Below are 16,517 nucleotides of genomic sequence, written 5' to 3' on the forward strand. Positions count from 1 at the left end.
AGGCTATTTCAAAGCAGTGCGCGTGTGCTATCTCGGTGGAGTAGGTTAATAGTGGAATAACCTTGGCTTGAATTCAGGCTAGTGATTCCTAGGGTGTAGGGTAGCAGCGATGTCAGGAAATGGGGTAACATTTTGTCATGGAGCTCATACACTGAGTGGACAAAACATGACACAGACTATCCAGGTGAAAGCTCTGATCCCTTATTGATGTCACTTGTTTAATTCTCTTTAAATCAGTGTAGATGAAGGGCGGGAGACAGGTTAAAGAAGGACTTTTAAGCCTCTTTTAGAGACATGGATTGTGTGTGTGTGTGCCATTCAGAGGGTGAATGGGCAAGACAAAAGATTTAAGTGCCTTTGAACATGGTATGATAGTAGGTGCCTGGTGCACCGGTTTGAGTGTGTCAAGAACTGCAAAGCTGCTGGGGTTTTCATGCTCAACAGTTTCCCGTGCGTCTCAAAAATGGTCCACCACCCAAAGGACATCCAGCCGACTTGACACAACTGTGGGAAGCATTGGAGTCAACATGGGCCAGCATCCCTGTGGAACGATTTCCATGCCCTGACGAATTGAGGCTGTTCTGAGGGCGAAAGGAAGGTGTTCATGTTTTATACACTCAGTGTATAGGCTAATGACACTATAAACACAGCATGAGCACAATCCTCAGCCATTACCATGTTACATAGAGCAGCTACTCGCACTGCGTGCCCTCACAATGTCATGCTGTCTCCATTGGAGGCCTGCCATCTATCTTCACTGTTTGGCAAGCCGCCTAATGCTACTCTTATCGCTCGTCGCCGATGACACAGCGTTACGTATCAGGTATATTGCCCTGTAGTACATTTCCTCTCGTTTTAAATCCCCATAATGTCCCAATGTCACACTCCCACAGACGAATGCTGAGATGCGTCATCTAATCGACTGCGTCATCAGTTCTATTGACCCACTTTTACACGTTTTTGGTTCCTTCCATTTGTGACTAATATTGTAATCCACAGATGCGTTTATGGTCCATTTCCTGATGCTGTGTGTTATTGTAAAATGGGACATAAATGCATCGGTATATTAGTTCAGATTTTAGGCAAAGGCCGATGTGCTATGGCCATGGCAGTCTGATTATACACATTGGCACTAGCCCACGACTGGAGCACTGTCTTGAAATCCATATTTTCTTATGTTTCAGCATAATGAATAATTAGCTCTTTGATTTAGCACTATGCTAACTGACAACGCCCCTCTCTACTCCCTCCCTCTACAGGTTGATACTGGAAAAGGAGGGACCCCGCTCGCTTTTCAGAGGGCTAGGGCCCAACCTGGTGGGTGTGGCTCCTTCCAGGTATGACCTCACTTGTGCAATAATTATCCGTCCTGTTGTGGCTTCTGCTGCTATTTTCTGTCTTTCTTGTGCAGGCTACTTCATGGAGCTTTTTTTTCTGGCAACTGCAGATTTCAACGTGGGTGGCGATGTAGATTTGATATTCTATTCAGCTGGAAAACAGAGATAATTACGTTCGTCTTTGGTTTTCCATCATTTGACCTCTGCTTCAGAATCCCTTTTTTGTTTTAAACCACAACCCCCATCGGAGGACAAGATGATTACCACAATTTACATTATTTTTCATTACACCACACAGAACATAATCTTTGTTCCATGAAAAGAACAATACATGATTGCTACCGAGTCTCAGTAAAATTCCGCTCCTGCCCCGTCCTCATTTTGCGCCTCTACCGGGGCATTACTCATTCTCCCTAGTGGTAGAACCCAGACAGAAAGGAGACCGCTCTAAGTGTGAGCCATATTACGCAACAGCAGCCTCCGGGGTCCAGTCTCTGTTAATCAGAGTCACTGTGAGCAGAGCAGCGGCCGTCCACTGGGGCTGCTGCTGGGTCATGTGACTGAGGGTGTCGCTGCCGAAGCAATCGCAATGCAGCGGCACCATTGGCCCACTCTGTTGTTGTGTGTTAATCCCCCCTTCCCTGGGTGAGATGGTTCTTTCTGTCTCTGTTTATCTTACACATTTTTGTATTTATTTTTTATCTCTGTATATTTCTCCATCTGCGTTTCTTTCTTTACCTTTCTGCATGTAGAATATCTCTCTCGCATTCTGTTTTTCTCACCTTCTCTGTGGCGGCGTTATATGCCCTTTGACGGTCTGCCCTGTTTCCGGCTGTGTATTTTGTCTGTCTAGGCTGTACCTGTGAGTATGCAGAGTCTGAATTGTGTGTGTGTGTGTGTGTGTGTTTTCCCGTCCTCTGTGGAGTGAGCTGCTCTCCCTAGCTGTGGCGGCTGGCTGCCTCGTGACGGGCAGGGAAGAGAGGGGACGTTATGTAAAGTCTGCCTCAACACTGCAGCAGAGCGAGACCAACAGCAGGGCACACTAAACCTGAGCATGCACACGCCTTTGCTAGCACTGCAGGACAGGAGAGAGGGAGGTAGTGAGAGAAAGGTGAAAGACTGACCTGAGCTCAGACTGCCTTGGAAAAATACTGAGGAGGAAAGAGTGAGAAATGCAAGGGGAGAGAAATAAAACTGCAGGGTTCCTCAATGCTGGACTGGGACAGAGAAAAAACAACAACTCTTCACCCAATACTGCCCACCAGCGACTTGACACTAACCAGGCTTTGCCTACAGTAACACAGCAGGACACCTCCTATAACCAGGCTTTGCCTACAGTAACACAGCAGGACACCTCCTATAACCAGGCTTTGCCTACAGTAACACAGCAGGGACACCTCATCTAACCAGGCTTTGCCTACAGTAACACAGCAGGACACCTCATCTAACCAGGCTTTGCCTACAGTAACACAGCAGGACACCTCCTATAACCAGGCTTTGCCTACAGTAACACAGCAGGACACCTCGTCTAACCAGGCTTTGCCTATAGTAACACAGCAGGACACCTCATCTAACCAGGCTTTGCCTACAGTAACACAGCAGGACACCTCATCTAACCAGGCTTTGCCTACAGTAACACAGCAGGGACACCTCATCTAACCAGGCTTTGCCTACAGTAACACAGCAGGGACACCTCATCTAACCAGGCGTTGCCTACAGTAACACAGCTGGACACCACATCTAACCAGGCTTTGCCTACAGTAACACAGTAGGACACCTCATCTAACCAGGCTTTGCCTACAGTAACACAGCAGGACACCTCATCTAACCCAGCTTTGCCTACAGTAACACAGCAGGGACACCTCATCTAATCAGGCTTTGCCTACAGTAACACAGCAGGGACACCTCATCTAACCAGGCTTTGCCTACAGTAACACAGCTGGACACCACATCTAACCAGGCTTTGCCTACAGTAACACAGTAGGACACCTCATCTAACCAGGCTTTGCCTACAGTAACACAGCAGGACACCTCATCTAACCCGGCTTTGCCTACAGTAACACAGCAGGGACACCTCATCTAACCAGGCTTTGCCTACAGTAACACAGCAGGACACCTCATCTAACCAGGCTTTGCCTACAGTAACACAGCAGGACACCTCATCTAACCAAGCTTTGCCTACAGTAACACAGCAGGACACCTCATCTAACCAGGCTTTGCCTGCAGTAACACAGCAGGACACCTCCTCTAACCAGGCTTTGCTTACAGTAACACAGCAGGACACCTCCTATAACCAGGCTTTGCTTACAGTAACACAGCAGGACACCTCCTATAACCAGGCTTTGCTTACAGTAACACAGCAGGACACCTCCTCTAACCAGGCTTTGCTTACAGTAACACACCAGGACACATCTATCCAGGCTTTGCCTACAGTAACACACCAGGAACACCTCTTATAACCAGGCTTTGCCTACAGTAACACAGCAGGACACATCTATCCAGGCTTTGCCTACAGTAACACACCAGGAACACCTCATCTATCCAGGCTTTGCCTACAGTAACACACCAGGAACACCTCATCTAACCAGGCTTTGCCTACAGTAACACCTCCTATAACCAGGCTTTGCCTACAGTAACACAGCAGGACACCTCCTATAACCAGGCTTTGCCTACAGTAACACAGCAGGACACATCTATCCAGGCTTTTCCTACAGTAACACAGCAGGACACCTCATCTAACCAGGCTGTGCCTACAGTAACACTGCTGCTGTGTGCTCTAGCTGTGGACAGATAATGGCTGATTTGTCTCCCCTTGGCAGCGGGCTGCTGAGCTGAGCATCTTGTTGGCCATTCGAGCATGGCTGGATGGTTGGCTGGGCAGTCAGCTGTTCATCCAGAGCACAGCACACACTCAGCATCACGGGCTTTAAATCAGTCCATTTCACCATCACTAAGGTTGGCTGTTGCGTAATGCTTACCCTCTGACAAACGCACACTGAGGTGGTTGGTTGTAAACCCCCACAGTGGAAATGTCTACTTGAGTAATCCTGTGATTTGAGTTAAGTAGAGAGAGTAGGAGTTGCAAGGGCAATAAATCTCCAGCTAGAGCAGGGCATGTGATCTGGGAGTGGAGATGTACGCGCTACGCAGGAACCCTCCTAATGGACCATTACATAGGCCTAGATGGAGGTTTAATGTGGGTTGGTGACATGGGGACACAGACACAACTACCCAAATGAAGGCAACTGGTTTCAGTGGAAATCGCTCATGTCATCAGTCCCAGGCCATTTACTCCGTGTCAATTTGGACAGAGGGGACGATGCCTGTCATTTATACTGTGCCATTTTGCCCTAATCTCACAAGAAGGAAACATGTTTTTCGTTTACTGTGTTGGTATCGACTATCGTGACCCAAGAAAATATTGTTTATTGGAAACGGCCCAGAGTTCCGGTGTTACCGGTTTGATTCACGGTATTCTTAGCTCCCATCAATTTCCTCCTGTTTCCACAGAGCCATCTACTTTGCAGCTTACTCCACTGCCAAGGAGAAGCTGAACGGTGTGTTCGAGGCTGACTCCACGCAAGTTCACATGGTGTCTGCAGGCCTAGCAGGTAACAGTCGTTCCACAACCCCCCCCCCCCCCCCCCCCTCCCCCGGCTATATAACATCTGGTCAGTGCAGTTTCTACTGGTTGTTGCTGCTTTCAAAGTTGACTTGTTTAGACAATTGATTTCCAGCAACTTATTTTATTTTGACGGATTACATAGAAACATCAAGGGGCTATTGTTTATTTTTTAATATTTATTTTTTGTTTTAAAGTAACATTTTAATTTAATGAAATAGATTTTATTATTTTTTTTACATTGTGTTATGGGGTGTATGGAGTTGCTGTTTTCATTTGAAGATAATTAAATGTTTTAGAAACATTTCTCTAGCTTATATCCAGCTACGGCTATGTGCTAGACATTGCCACTATATGGCATACCTTGTTGTGGACATTTTCTTGTGTTTTGAATATCAACCACAGATGGTTTGTCCGAAAGCACAATTGAAGACTTTCAGGATCAAACGGTCAAACCTCATTTTATATTTATAGTGACAGTGAAGAGGTTACGGCTTATTCTGCTCTTCAATATTGCAGTTCTTAAGTTAAGATGTGAAAAACATTTTTTTTGTCAAAGCACTTAGAAAATACAAAAAAAAAGTGTGAAAAGGACAAAGCACACAGTTAACTGTTGCATTTTGTACTAACTGCCTCTATTCATATATTTAACTGCTCTCTCTCTCTATAGCTTTGTCTTTAACCTACAATGATTTACAGCCAACATGGCAGAGGCTCAACATTACACTACATACCACTATAATACTTACCAGTAGCTAGCTGGCTGGTCCAGCAATTTGAAAAAAGAAACATCCTCAAAGTTTGGGTTGTGCTTTCTGTCCCACCCCCACTCCCCCCAGTTATTTTTCTCCTTTCCCCGTTTCTTCATTTGTCGTCTCTTTTGAGGCTCTTCGGAGGACCCTAAATCGTGTTGACGTACCAGTTGGTTGCTAAACAGTGAGTGTGGCCCTTCACGCGCTGTCTGTGCTGTGTGTGTGTGTGTGTGTGTACAGTAGTAAAGGGCCCCAGGGTGCTAACATGTCAGGGGCCTCACTGCGGGAGGTCTCCTCGCCTCGCGGCTACACGTCGGCCGGACGTTGTTGGGCGGACGCCTCAGGTAGCACCCCATTTCCTTTCACTGGTATGACCATTATGCTAATGATGATGATGATGATGATGATGCTATTGATGCTAGTAATAATGATGATGCTGATGATAGGTCACGGCCAGCTGGTTTGCAGCTCTCGTATCTCCTGTAACTTTAATGTGATTGCGCCGCCTTGATACACTGCCCCCTCCCCCTTTTACCAGCCTGTTACACCCTCCCCCGCCCCCCACTGTAAAAAAAGGAAATTAACATCACACTTTGATTTTCCTTTTAAATCGGCATATGAAGGGAAATGCTAACCTTGTCACTATTAGAGGGTTGAGTGTCCTTATTTGGCTTGTCCATTCAACATCGTTAGTCTTGAACAGCGAACACAGCAGACGTAGTAAATCTGTGGCTCACGTGTGGTTCAGCTATGTACGTCCGCCCTCGCCTTTGAAGGAGGCGGCTAACGGGAGCTCTCCACTGTGCCTTCAGTGCCCTAAATATGGCACCCTTGTACGGTGGGGTCCGAAATAATTGACACCCTTGATATAGACGAGCAATTATGACTGTAAAATAAATAATTAAAATACTGTACGCTATATTGTATGCTAAAAAAACTGCAATTGCTGAGAGAATCTTTTTTTTAAATTTTTTTTACCAAGTAATACTCAAAAAGGTAGGGGTCAAAATTGACACCCATAAATATTATTATAAATAAAGTAGTCAGAAGTTTATTATTTGGCTACATATTCCTAGCACGCAATTACTACATCAAGCTTGCTTCCAATTTGTTGGAAGCATTTGCTTGTTTGTTTCGGTTGTGTTTCAGATTATTTTGTGACCAATAGAAATGAATTGTAATACTGTATTGTGTTATTTTGGAGTTAATTTATTTTTCACAATAAAAGTATCTTTCTAACCACTTCTACATTAATTTGGATGCTACCAGGAGTATGGATAATCCTGAATGAATCGTGAATAATGATGAGTGACAAAGTTAGAGTCAAAGATCATAACCCCAAGACATGCTAACCTCTCACCATTACCATAACCTCCCCTGTTATGGTAATGGTGAGAGGTTAGCATGTCTTGGGGTTATGATCTTTGACTCTAACTTTGTCACTCATCATTATTCACGAGCTCACCCCCCCCCCCCCCAGAGTTCCCAGTTGTTTTGAATGCGGCATTGGTGACCCTCTTTGTGCAGACAGATGGATACCTTCTCCTCCTCTATCATATATTTTAATAGAGGGCTCCATTCAGTTTAAAGCACACTGCATTACAGCAGATGACTGCAGTAATAACACTGGAACTAAGCCACACCATTGAATTTGTTTAGATATGAAACAAAGGGGCCCAGCAGGAAAAGGCTGACTGACACTCCAGTAAAAAAAGAAAAGGAAAATGACTGTTTGCGAGGTCAGGCCTCCACACAATCCTTTGTCCAAAATACTATCAGACCCGATCGGTGGTATTCTTGAATTGGCATATCACAAAACTGCTAATCAGACCTTCTAAGTTAAGTCATTTATAGACTATATTAATACATATGAGATTATATGCCATTCTTTATAAACCAGCTTGACAAGGTTAGCATTTCAACCCTCTCTTGCACTACTTGACCTTTTTTTATTAGGACAGCATTGACGTTGTCCCCAATTTTTTTTGCTCCTGTTTAGAATCAATAAAAGTGATTATGGTAATGATACGATGGTACACAAGGAATGGCACCTGTAGCATCAGCTAAGAAAATAATTGAAAGAAAATATTGGATTCTTATTGTGTACCTCGCATGTTTATTTGTTTTGTCCTGCACATCATTTGAATTCTACCAGAGGGCTGATGTTCCGTTTACGACAGACTTGCATTTTTCTCTTTCTTTCCCTTACCAAGAAAGACATACCTGACAAAACGTAGGGGAGAGAAACGACACAAGACGTCCTCTTGCATTTAAAACAGGTGTGGGTCGGGAAAGGTCACGGGGTCGGGGGAAGAGATGTTGTGTGACCCCTTTCTTCTCTCACCTTTAGTTGTTGGTTTAACAAAATGGTGGGTACAAATTAGAGGTTGACCGATTTATGATTTTTCAACGCTGATACCGATTATTGGAGGACCAAAAAATCCGATACCGATTATTGGAGGACCAAAAAAGCCGATACCGATTAATCTGCAGATTTTTTTATTTAAAAACTATAATGTAATAATGACAATTACAACAATACTGAATGAACACTTATTTTACCTTAATATAATACATCAATAAAATCAATTTAGCCTCAAGTAAATAATGAAACCTGTTCAATTTGGTTTAAATAATGCAAAAACACAGTGTTGGAGAAGAAAGTAAAAGTGCAATATGTGCTATGTAAGAAAGCTAATGTTTCAGTTCCTTGCTCAGAACATGAGAACATATGAAAGCTGGTGGTTTCTTTTAACATGAGTCTTCAATATTCCCAGGTAAGAAGTTTTAGGTTGTAGTTATTATATGAATTATAGGACTATTTCCCTATTGTATGTTCTTATAGGCACTTTAGTATTGCCAGTGTAACAGTATAGCTTCCGTCCCTCTCCTCACTCCTCCCTGGGCTCGAACCAGGAACACAACGACAACAGCCACCCTCGAAGCGGCGTTACCCATGCAGAGCAAGGGAAACAACCACTGCAAGGCTCAGAGCGAGTGACGTTTGAAACGCTATTAGCGCGGGCTAACTAGCTAGCCATTTCACTTCGGTTACACCAGCCTCATCTCGGGAGTTAATAGGCTTGAAGTCAAACAGTGCAATGGTTGACACACAACAAGGAGCTGCTGGCAAAACGCACGAAAGTGCTGTTTGAATTAATGTTTACGCGCCTGCTTCTGCCTACCACCGCTCAGTCAGATACTTAGATACTTGTATGCTCAGTCAGATTATATGCAACGCAGGACACGCTAGATAATAACTACACTTGGTTGATGATATTACTAGATACAGTGCCTTGCGAAAGTATTCGGCCCCCTTGAACTTTGCGACCTTTTGCCACATTTCAGGCTTCAAACAAAGATATAAAACTATTTTTTTGTGAAGAATCAACAACAAGTGGGACACAATCATGAAGTGGAACGACATTTATTGGATATTTCAAACTTTAACAAATCAAAAACTGAAAAATTGGGCGTGCAAAATTATTCAGCCCCCTTAAGTTAATACTTTGTAGCGCCACCTTTTGCTGCGATTACAGCTGTAAGTCGCTTGGGGTATGTCTCTATCAGTTTTGCACATCGAGAGACTGAATTTTTTTCCCATTCCTCCTTGCAAAACAGCTCGAGCTCAGTGAGGTTGGATGGAGAGCATTTATGAACAGCAGTTTTCAGTTCTTTCCACAGATTCTCGATTGGATTCAGGTCTGGACTTTGACTTGGCCATTCTAACACCTGGATATGTTTATTTTTGAACCATTCCATTGTAGATTTTGCTTTATGTTTTGGATCATTGTCTTGTTGGAAGAAACATCTCCGTCCCAGTCTCAGGTCTTTTGCAGACTCCATCAGGTTTTCTTCCAGAATGGTCCTGTATTTGGCTCCATCCATCTTCCCATCAATTTTAACCATCTTCCCTGTCCCTGCTGAAGAAAAGCAGGCCCAAACCATGATGCTGCCACCACCATGTTTGACAGTGGGGATGGTGTGTTCAGGGTGATGAGCTGTGTTGCTTTTACGCCAAACATAACGTTTTGCATTGTTGCCAGAAAGTTTAATTTTGGTTTCATCTGACCAGAGCACCTTCTTCCACATGTTTGGTGTGTTTCCCAGGTGGCTTGTGGCAAACTTTAAACAACACTTTTTATGGATATCTTTAAGAAATGGCTTTCTTCTTGCCACTCTTCCATAAAGGCCAGATTTGTGCAATATACGACTGACTGATTGTTGTCCTATGGACAGAGTCTCCCACCTCAGCTGTAGATCTCTGCAGTTCATCTAGAGTGATCATGGGCCTCTTGGCTGCATCTCTGATCAGTCTTCTCCTTGTATGAGCTGAAAGTTTAGAGGGACGGCCAGGTCTTGGTAGATTTGCAGTGGTCTGATACTCCTTCCATTTCAATATTATCGCTTGCCCAGTGCTCCTTGGGATGTTTAAAGCTTGGGAAATCTTTTTGTATCAGCTTTAAACTTCTTCACAACAGTATCTCGGACCTGCCTGGTGTGTTCCTTGTTCTTCATGATGCTCTCTGCGCTTTTAACAGACCTCTGAGACTATCACAGTGCAGGTGCATTTATACGGAGACTTGATTACACACAGGTGGATTGTATTTATCATCATTAGTCATTTAGGTCAACATTGGATCATTCAGAGATCCTCACTGAACTTCTGGAGAGAGTTTGCTGCACTGAAAGTAAAGGGGCTGAATAATTTTGCACGCCCAATTTTTCAGTTTTTGATTTGTTAAAAAAGTTTGAAATATCCAATAAATGTCGTTCCACTTCATGATTGTGTCCCACTTGTTGTTGATTCTTCACAAAAAAATACAGTTTTATATCTTTGTTTGAAGCCTGAAATGTGGCAAAAGGTTGCAAAGTTCAAGGGGGCCGAATACTTTCGCAAGGCACTGTAACTAGTGATTATGATTGATTGTTTTCTATAAGATAAGTTTAATGCTAGCTAGCAACTTACCTTGGCTTACTGCATTCGCTTAACAGGCAGTCTCCTTGTGGAGTGCAACGAGCGAGAGGCAGGTCGTTATTGCGTTGGACTAGTTAACTGTAAGGTTGCAGGATTGGATCCCCCAAGCCAACAAGGTGAAAATCTGTCGTTCTGCCCCTGAACGAGGCAGTTAACCCACCGTTCCTAGGCCGTCATTGAAAATAAGAATGTGTTCTTAACTGACTTAACTAGGTAAATAAAGGTCTAAAACATTTGTATATTTTTTTAAATTCGCAAATCTGCACCCAGAAATACCGATTTCCGATTGTTATGAAAACTTGAAATCTGCCCTAATTAAATTGGCCATTCCGATTAATCGGTCGACCTCTAGTGCAAATGTGGGAGTGGGGAGGCTTAGGGGGATCTTACCTGTTTATATAAAAAGTGTGGGGGGGGGGTAGTGGGTTGGGAGTGATGCATTGTCCTCCTATTTTTCCTGTTGAAAAAAAAGTGGGATTAGGTAGGATTGGTAAATTTCCTCTCCCATCTATGCATTTGTGGGTGGGTGGGTTGGTTGGTTGTCTGCTGCCTGTGTGTGACTGTGGTACAGAAAAGCCTGTGTCTATTTTAGGGCTTTACTGTAGCTTTCACCCCTGCGTGAGGGGGGGGACAGCCCCAGCCACCTCAGCCCCCTCTCCCCCCCCCATATCTGCAGGCTTCTAGCTGCAGCTGTGAGGCGGAGTAGCTTTGCCCCTACTCTGTGAGTACACGCCATAGACGCTATCTCTTCTTCCTCTTCTTTTACTTCTTCTTCTTCCGCAGACTTTTCATCCTCTTCACGCAGTTGCCTTAGGACGGTGTCCCTTGAGACAGTAGAGGCTCTAGATCAAGACTGTACTGTAGAACTTGTTTAGAGAAGATGCTATCGTCCATCTTAGCTCTTGGCGCAACGTAGCGACGCATATGTATACTTCTGTTCGTTTTCCAATGGCCTTGTTTGACTTCTGTTGTTTAGAGATTACAGTGCCTCGACCACAACGGCACAAAGCACACGTGATGTGCCAGATTTCTGTCCGTCTTTAAATATGCACACCTTATTGTCACACTACCATTACCGGCACCTTACACATTTGTCGTATACCTCGTAAAGTGTATGACATAACACTCACTTGTGAAGTAACATACTGACTTGATGCATTGTCAGGGGATTCATTGGTCTCTCGGATTGAAAACTCATTCAGACCCACATTAGTATAAGCAACTTATTAATAACACAAGAATAATACATGTTTTGGTATCACTTATATACAGTACCAGTCAAAAGTTTGCTCACAACTAGACATTCAAGGGTTTTTCTTTATTTTTACTATTTTCTACATTGTAGAATAGTAGTGAAGACATCAGAACTAGGAAATAACACATGGAATCATGTAGTAACCAAACAAAAGTGTTAAACAAATCAAAATATATTTTAGATTCTTCAAAGTAGCCACCCTTATGCCTTTGAGAGCTTTGCACACTCTTGGCATTCTCTCAACCAGCTTCACCTGGAATGCTTTTCCAACTGTCTTGATGGAGTTCTTGTTGGCTGCTTTTCCTTCACTCTGCGGTCCAACTCAACCTAAACCATCTCAATTGGGTTGAAGTCGGGTGATTGTGGAGGCCAGGTCATCTGATACAGCACTCCATCACTCTCCTTCTTGGCCAAATAGCCCTTGCACAGCTTGGAGGTGTGTTGGGTCATTGTCCTGTTGAAAAACAAATGATACTCCCACAAAGCGCAGTCCTCATGAGAGCCAGTTTCATCATGGCGCTTGATGGGTTTTTACGACTGCACTTGAAGATACTTTAAAAACTTCTTGAAATTTTCCGAATTGACTGCCAATGTCAAAGTATTATTTGAGCTGTTCTTGCCATAATATGGACTTTGTCTTTTACTAAATAGGGCTATCTTCTGTATACCACCTCTACCTTGTCACAACACAACCGATTTGGGCTTTTAACGCATTAAGAAGGAAAGAAATTCCACAAATTAACTTTTAACAAGGCACACCTGTTAATTTAAATGCATTCCTGGTGACTACCTCATAATGCTGGTTGAAATAATGCCAAGCGTGTGCAAAGCGGACAAGGCAAAGGATGGTTACTTTGAAGAATCATAAATATAAAATATATTTTGATTTAACACTTGTTTGGTTGCTACACGATTCCATGTCTTATTTCATAGTTTTGATGTCTACACTTTTATTGTACAATGTAGAAAATAGTAAAAATAAAGAAAAACCCTTGAATTAGTAGGTGTGTCAACTTTTGACTGGTACTGTATGTACTCTGTGCATTCGGAAAGTATTCAGACCCCTCGACTTTTCCCACATGTTGATACATTACACAGCCTTATTCTAAAATCGCTAAAGCAAAATTTAATCTCAATCTACACACAATAGCCCATAATGACAAAGCAAAAGCAGTGTTTTTACAAATATTTTTGCACATGTATAAACAAATACATTATTTACATAAGTATTCAGACCCTTTTGTATGAGACTCAATTGAGCTCAGGTGCATCCTGTTTCCATTGATTATCCTCGATGTTAATACAACTTGATTGGAGTCAATCTGTGGTAAATTAAATGGACATGATTTGGAAAGGCACACACCTGTCTATATAAAGGTCCCACAGTTGACAGTGCATGTCTGAGCAAAAACCAAGCCATGAGTTCAAAGGAATTGTCCGTAGAGCTCCAAGACCGGATTGTGTCAAGTCACAGATCTGGGGAAGGGTACTAAGAAGTTTCTGCAGCATTGACGGTCCCCAAGAACACATTGTCCTCCATCATTCTTAAATGGAAGAAGTTTGGAACCACCAAGACTCTTCCAAGAGCTGGCCGCCCGGCCAAACCGAGCATTCCGGAAAGAAGGGCCTCCGGGAGGTGACCAAGAACCCAATGGTCACTCTGACAGAGCTCCAGAGTTCCTTTGTGGAGATGGTTGTTCTTCTGGAAGGTTCTCCCATCTATGCAGCACTCCACCAATCTACCTTTATGGTAGAGTGGTCAGACGGAAGCCACTCCTCAGTAAAAGGCACATATGACAGCCCGCTTGAAGTTTGCCAAAAGGCACCCAAAAAACTCAGACAATGAGAAGCAAGATTCTCAGGTTTGATGAAACCAAGATTGAATGTTTTTCAGCGGCAGGGACTGGGAGACTAGTCAAGATCGAGGGAAATATGAACGGAGCAAAGTACAGAGAGATCCTTGACGAAAACCTGCTCAGGACCTCAGACTGGGACGAAGGTTCACCTTCCAACAGGACAACAACCCTAAGCACACAGCCAAGACAATGCAAGAGTGGCTTCGGGACAAGTTTCTGAATGTTCCTGAGTGGCCCAGCCAGAGCCTGGACTTGAACATGTCTGGAGAGACCTGAAAATAGATGTGCGGTGATGCTTCCCATCCAACCTGACAGAGATTGAGAGGATCTGCAGAGAACAATTGGATAAACTCCCCAAATACAGGTGTGCCAAGCTTGTAGCGTCACACCCAAGAAGACTCAAGGCTGTAATCGCTGCCAAAGGTGCTTCAACAAAGTACTGAGTAAAGGGTCTGAATACTTACGAAAATTTGATTTTATTAGCAAAAATGTCTAAACCTGTTTTTGCTTTGTTATTGTGTGTGTGTGTGTGTGTGTGTGTGGAGAAAATAACAATTTATTCCATTTTACAATAAGGCTAACAAAATGTGGGAAAAGTTGAGGGGTCTAAATTCTTTCCCGAATGCACTGTGTGTATATACACGCACGCCTAGTTCCCCTGGGAAATAACACTTGACTTCCTCTACTCAGAGATATTCAGTTATTCCTCTTAGGTCCTCATGAATAATTCAAGAAAGCCAGACTCCATTTTGTTTCCTCATGGTCCGTGGCAACCGATGAGGCCTTCAGCTGAGGCTCACACCATGACGACACAGCACAGTTACTTGTTATTTATATGTAGGCCTACTGTAAGGCTGAGCTCTCCCCATCTGGGAGCTAGCTACTAATGTTCACATTAGATTTGACAAAATTAATTGACTCATTTATACGGTAGTCCTTTATCAGGCACTCTTAACCAGAGTGAATAATAATAATATGAATTGAGGAGGCGGAATAATAGAACAGCGCTATTATACTTCTATAGTGCCTGTTCTGTACATGACATTCAGGCCCACCTTGTTTATACATAATTAAGAATAGTATTTATGATTAAATTACAGCCAAATCTTAGATACATGTGTTACAACTTCTAGATATGATAATGAAGAATGTTAGATACTTTGACTAGGCTACATCTTTAAGCTGAGTTTTTTTGTTGTCCGTGCTGTATTACAATCTTGATTGAGGAATCCTGTGAGGACAAACCGTCTGCCTTAATCGAACGATGATTAAGGCCGACTGAATGAATGAAGTTCATTTTTACATCATCTCTGGCCTGATTCCGGAATACCGGGGATAAGGAACGGTTTTACGAGATTGCCAAGATGTAAACAAACGGCTCATAAACGCAGCTTAAAGATGTCAACAATGCTATTACACACTGTGGCCAGTTGAGAAGGAAAGTAGCTTCCACCGGGGTTGTATTTCACAAACGCAGGATCGATAGATTGGTCAGCACTCAGTTCTAACTCGTACTTTTTCTCGTTCATAAAGCCAGCTGAAGTTTAATGTCATTCGGTTGGGTTACTGCGAGTATTGAGTCGGTGATATAATTCCCGATATTCAAGTTTTTCTTTCTTTATCATCCAGGAAATAGAGGAAATGTTCTTAGCCGACCAACTCCTTGATGGTGCTTTGTGAAATACCCCCCCACCCGTAGGCCAGTGTACATCTTTGTCCTTGGATAGGCTGTTTTTCACACTGTGTCACTCTCCCCGTCTGAACCTCTGAACTCTTCTTCCCAGGGTTCACTGCTATCACTGCAACCAATCCCATCTGGCTGATAAAGACCCGGTTGCAACTGGATGCCAGGTAAGCACTTAGCAGGGAGTCTGAATCTAGGCCATCGGCCGATTTTAAATTTAAAAAAAGTTAGTTTCCCCCTTAGCTTATGTTATTCCCCAGCTGTTTCATATTTTACTGGTTCTCTAACTATGTTATGGGTTGTCATGCTTATTTGACTAGTTTCGTATTGCATTGACTCATGGTACTAGGGGAAAGGGTGTTATTCTGAGTAGTATTGCATATACTTTATTGGACTTTGCAAATCCCTTTTCAATTATTACCTGCCAATTGTTTCCTGTTTTCTGTATGATTAAATATCCTTTTGCATACCTTTTGCATACCTTTTTTGCTATGTTCAACTATTACATTTACTCACACGCTACATGTTTTTACAACAGGAACCGTGGCGAGCGGCGCATGAATGCCTTCGAGTGCATGCGGCGGGTCTACCAGACGGAGGGCTGGCGGGGCTTCTACCGCGGTATGTCTGCCTCGTACGCCGGCATCTCCGAGACAGTCATCCACTTTGTCATCTACGAGAGCATCAAGCGCAAGCTGATGGAGTCCAAGGCCCAGGCCAGCATGGATCAGGACGAGGATGAGTCGGTGAAAGACGCCTCAGATTTTGTGGGTATGATGCTGGCAGCCGCCACGTCCAAGACCTGCGCCACCTCCATCGCCTACCCCCACGGTATGCACCTACACCTTCCATTTCTATTTATTATGTGACCTCAAAGAATAAATGAAAAGACAAATTAAGACAATGTATTCTGATCATATCTTTGATTCTGTTTTATTATTTTTAAAAGTTCAAACGAATCATGGTTATTAATACATCATTTGGTTGTTGCTCCCATCTCACGGGGAGGAAAAATTATTTTCTTTTTTTCCAT

General features: G+C 43.3%; 1 protein-coding gene across 2 annotated transcripts in view; it reads left to right on the forward strand.

Annotated features, from left to right (window-relative positions):
* LOC110530143 (solute carrier family 25 member 36-A) overlaps positions 1–16,517 on the forward strand; it is a 31,614-nt gene that overhangs the window by 9,919 nt on the left and 5,178 nt on the right. The window contains exons 3-7 of one of the 2 annotated variants that reach the window (XM_090182037.1): positions 1,260–1,337; positions 4,848–4,948; positions 5,952–6,055; positions 15,585–15,651; positions 16,023–16,315. In XM_090182037.1, the coding sequence (XP_090038163.1) occupies positions 5,977–6,055; positions 15,585–15,651; positions 16,023–16,315 (439 nt within the window). In that variant the 5' untranslated portion in view covers positions 1,260–1,337; positions 4,848–4,948; positions 5,952–5,976. The remainder of the gene's footprint in view (positions 1–1,259; positions 1,338–4,847; positions 4,949–5,951; positions 6,056–15,584; positions 15,652–16,022; positions 16,316–16,517) is intronic. The other variant, XM_021612989.3, reaches the window with a different exon arrangement.

This window comes from Oncorhynchus mykiss, chromosome 8 (genome assembly GCF_057628025.1).
Source record: "Oncorhynchus mykiss isolate SJ-2025 chromosome 8, ASM5762802v1, whole genome shotgun sequence".
Lineage (NCBI taxonomy): Eukaryota > Metazoa > Chordata > Actinopteri > Salmoniformes > Salmonidae > Oncorhynchus > Oncorhynchus mykiss.